We start from the raw sequence: 4,411 nt of genomic DNA on the forward strand, positions 1-4,411 counted from the left end.
ATGTACTGTGTACCGTATCTTGCCAATGGCTCGGATTGCCTTCGCTCCCTTGATGTGCCAACTATCCGTGGAAGCTTGAAACCCTCTAACATACTGTTCTTGGACGGATGTACCACTCTCGAGATGAGTGACATGGGGAAGTCGAAGGTTTTTGAATCGAACATGAGGGAAATGCAGTTATCGAATCAGCGTCCCCTTTTCTCTACAGCACCAGAGGAGCGATAGTGTAAGTGCGGATGTGTTTTCCATCATCCTCTGCATAACCAACAAAACTGATGTTAGTAGTTAGAGGCCTCACTTACACATTACCACTTACTGCCACCACAACATGTGTGAAGTTTTGATTTTTTTATTTGACCTTGGGGTCAGAAATAGGGGACGTATTTCCCGGTTTGGAAAAGTGCATTTGCCAAGCGTGTTGTAGACTGAGTAGTCGTGGAAATGGGTGGCAGTTGGTGTCATTGTAATGGATATTGCAACATTTGAACTACGGTGGGTAGCGAACGTGTTAAGGTGTGGTATGAATCGGGGGAAATAAATGACTGGTATGAGGCGTGATGCGACTAAATTTCAAAGCTTAAAAAGGTGTATTTTTCTTCTTAATGCCACTCGCCCCCCCCCCTTTTCTGCTTTGGTACACTTGTCTCCGCGTTTAAGTGATACTCCTGCAGGACAGCTTAAGTGGGGAATGATATGAGCATGTGTGAACACTTCTTGAAGTGTGCTTTACTGGACCGCCGATGCAGAAGTCACTCGATGAGAAACTTGGCTTAGGGTCATGTGGTGCGTGGCATTGCCTTTATGCGAGATTATTGTGTTTCAAATGTGGTGCGGTGAGCAATGTGACCTCGTGCGCTGTTGTGACTAAATGAAATGGCCCCGATGGTCACCACCTATCCAGTTCTTCCACCAACGCACCTGCACATCGCACAGTGCGCAGCAGTAATTTTGACCGTTGGTAGTGGTATCTTGAGGTGGAGAATGCACTTGAATGACTGGACAGTTGTGCTAGGAAAAATACCGTCACTCAATGTACAGGAGTATTTGGTCGGACCTATATTCATTATTAGGAGTAAAAGTGGGTTTCCTGGTTCCGATGCATGTACTGCCTTTTCCTGTCCAAATAGTTATTCACTTTGATGCCTTCTTAACATTTCCGTCATCGCCAATATCAAGAAGCTGGCATATTACCTGCCGTTGAACATACGATTGAACTTACGCTTACACTCGTGAATAACTTTGTTGTACTCACCGTTCTCACAGAAGTAATTGAGTGGAGACTCCTTTCTTTCTTTTCTCGAAACCTAGGTTGTAGTGATGAAATCTGCACTCGTTGGTCGAGGAAAGTGGATATTTACAGTGTGGTGGTTACAGCCTGGGAAAAGCTGACAAGAAAGTTGGACGAAGAAGTGGATTAGCACTCTATGAAGGTCCACTCGTATCTACCATTTCAGAAATCGCGTGGACAACGACCATCAGCGTCACACTTGATTCGACCGCTCAATTCCTTCATGCGCAATGTCTGTACAAAGAGTACCTCGCAGCTGTACATTGCATTCGAGAACGCGGAATTGTCCAGTATTTCTCCAAACGCCAGGGACTTCTCCGTCAGTGAACGCGAATGTTGGTGAAGTCCTTACGAATGCACAATATTTATTGCACACTGGAATGTGGGAAGTGGAGAGTCTGCGTAGTTAAATGTGCTGCTCGAGTTAACATTGCTTCGATTTAATGTTTCGCGATCTGTGTTTCGTATGACCTCTCTTCTTCGACGGCATTGCAACTTAGTCGGTGCTTTGAAAAGTGGCGGGTCGCCAGCGAGGACTGCGATGAGCCTGTCCTCTTGCGGAAGGAGGAAAAATTGTTATTGTAGAGTCGCGTCCATGTCAAGACGTTTGCATTTATATGCTAACTGACGATAGTGGTGAATTGGCGGGAGAAAGGGAGATGATGTGTATTCCTCACGTATGCAGGCTCTGCAGGCAAAGGTTGTGTAGGAGTCAGAAGGGCACTTTCGAAATCGTGCAAGTCACGTAGTGTACGAATGCATGGTTGCGTTTTGCACTTTGTTTCTCTGATGCAATTCACTAAGACTGCAGGGCAGTGGAACCGGCGCAGTGCTACAACTTCCACCTTAACCTAAATTGCAGTTGATTTCGTCGTTTTCTGACGTTGAGACGTGTTGCTGTTGGGGCGGTAGTTAGCAGTAGTTGAGTTTGCCAGTGAGTGGTGGTAGAGGGGTTGGCAGAATGACCTCGGAAGACGTAATGGATGACTTCAGAGGTGAGGAGACGAGGAAATTCTGTTATGAATGCAGAAGTGGGCTGGAAGGTAGTAGACATGAATGGGGCGCTCCGACGTCAGAGTAGCCACATTGGATAGGGAAATTGAGTGGTCAGAGTGACTGAACGCACAGAAAGTACCGTTTCCTTGCATGTTCGCAGTTCTGAGACCGTTGTGAGGTCGTGTAAATTGTTTTGTTTTGCACTTCATTTAGGAAGGCGCGTGGAGATGTGGTTGCGAGAGTGAAGCAGATGTCGCGGCACCGGTAAGTGTTGAATGCCTTGGCCTTTGTGTTTGCTGTGGATATCTTTGTGCATTTGCATAAACATTTGTATGTGTAGGTATTGGCCTTAGAAGCGAATGTCCTCTTTCGTAACAAAGTCGTTTTGACGATTTTGAGAAAAAGAGGTAGAATTAGTTTGCATGAAATATACATTTTCGTGTCATTGGAGCTCTTTAAATGCTGAAGTCAGGTCTTTTTACAAGGCGCGGTTAAAAGTTGTGTCCAGCTACGTGGGAGTTGCTGGGCTTTGGCGGGATATGGGGAACGTAAGCGTTCTGGACGTCAATGGACAGCTGCGAGGAATTCTTCGTGCAGACTTTGCGCATGATGAAATCGAAGAGTCGAACCAATTGTGAGGCTGATGGTCGTTGACACGGATCTACTGCCATTCCACTGCAAACACAACGGTTTCCATTAACTCCAATTTCCAATGGCGTTGTCAGTGTGCATGTGACAATGCACTACATCCGTTCGGTCAAGTCCATGTTCTGGTCCATGAAAGCGGGCTGGAGAATTGTGTAGAATAATAAATGCAATTTCTAAACCATGAAATCGCGTCTCTTCATTCATGAGGTCGGAATTGGCAGTTCAGCTTCGTCCCTCGTCACACTAGTCATTGAATCGCCTTGGTGCATGCCACGTCCAAGCACGTTCGCTACCTTCCGTTTTCTTATTGGGCACGTGCAGACCGTAATACCTCCATCTTCGTCAAAGCAGTGGAATGAGTGTCGTGTTGTTGTGGTCGTAACAAGGAGGATGGGAATACCTGAAACTTGTCCCCCAACCTCCCACAAGCTGTTTCATAATTCTTGATATCCCTTTATGCCTCTTTGAAATGAGATCCTGTGAGTCAGGAAATCGCTACGATGTAGAGCATGGACCCTGAGCAGTTGGCATTTTAGTTTCGAGAAGTAGAATTTGAAGTTGGTTTTCTGTGATGCACTACTTCCGTTTGGCCAAGTCAATGGGTGTTTTGGGGAGGTAGGTCTGCTTCTATCGTGGCCGTGTTGTCGACTAGTAAATGCAACCACTGGCGCTCGCCTCCTCAAGCACCGCCATTTGTAAGAACCTGTGGAGTGTCTCATGGCGTGGCGGTAGTCATTTTACTTCATCTGCAGCCTTTGAGTATCACACTTGCTGGGCCGTTGCATTGGTTTCGTCACAAAGTGCAACCTGTCGGCATTTTGAGGGAAATCTAATTAACTTCACACTCTACGGTGTGGCATGTGGAACTTCCATTGTGGCTCATACCGGAGTATCCAACAGACCAGTGCTGTGCAAAACGAAGATGCCCATTTTGGCAGCCTTAGGCAAGTTACCAGGTTACATACCACATGAATATTCTTAACGAAAAATAAGACTTTGGAGCCTTCGTAACTATCCGCTGCAATTACATGCCCTCATATAATTCCTCAAATGTGCACGCGTTGGTGCAGAAGTAATCTGTAAGACGATTGAATTCGTGTTGGCATTTCGGTAGAGAGGTTGATGGAAGGTGTTGCGTAACCGCGACATCGAGTATTTCCTAATTAGTCTTCAAACGCATTTGACGGATTGTTTCAATGGAGGTTTGTTGGATGATGTGGTGTTTTCATGACTGTCTTCGAGCACTGAAGCTGCTTACTTCATCGCCTTACCTCATGGTGGTTGCTGATGTTGGCAGATGTCTTGGTGACATGGGAGCATTGGGATCCATCAGACTATGTTTGGGTGCCGCTAAATGTGCCACATCGAATTGCCTACTTGTATGCAGCGTTTGTACTCTTACCTCACTCTACTTAGTAACTAAGGCGCAGCTTCCATCTATGCGTGGAGAAGTGGAAACCATGACAAAATAAAGCTGAG

The 4,411-nt window shown here is 46.1% G+C and overlaps 1 protein-coding gene across 1 annotated transcript in view; it reads left to right on the forward strand. All coding sequences in view use genetic code 11, as the record gives it.

The window, feature by feature from the left end:
- The window catches only part of EGR_03769 (hypothetical protein), a gene marked incomplete at both ends in the record, with an annotated part of 5,214 nt that continues 803 nt past the window's right edge, over window positions 1-4,411 (forward strand). Inside the window, 5 exons of the mRNA XM_024493018.1 lie at window positions 1-224; window positions 1,316-1,409; window positions 1,431-1,627; window positions 2,498-2,548; window positions 2,793-2,918. Of these exons, the coding sequence (XP_024352479.1) occupies window positions 1-224; window positions 1,316-1,409; window positions 1,431-1,627; window positions 2,498-2,548; window positions 2,793-2,918 (692 nt within the window). The remainder of the gene's footprint in view (window positions 225-1,315; window positions 1,410-1,430; window positions 1,628-2,497; window positions 2,549-2,792; window positions 2,919-4,411) is intronic.

This window comes from Echinococcus granulosus (genome assembly GCF_000524195.1).
Source record: "Echinococcus granulosus chromosome Unknown EG_S00021, whole genome shotgun sequence".
Taxonomy (NCBI): Eukaryota; Metazoa; Platyhelminthes; class Cestoda; order Cyclophyllidea; family Taeniidae; genus Echinococcus; species Echinococcus granulosus.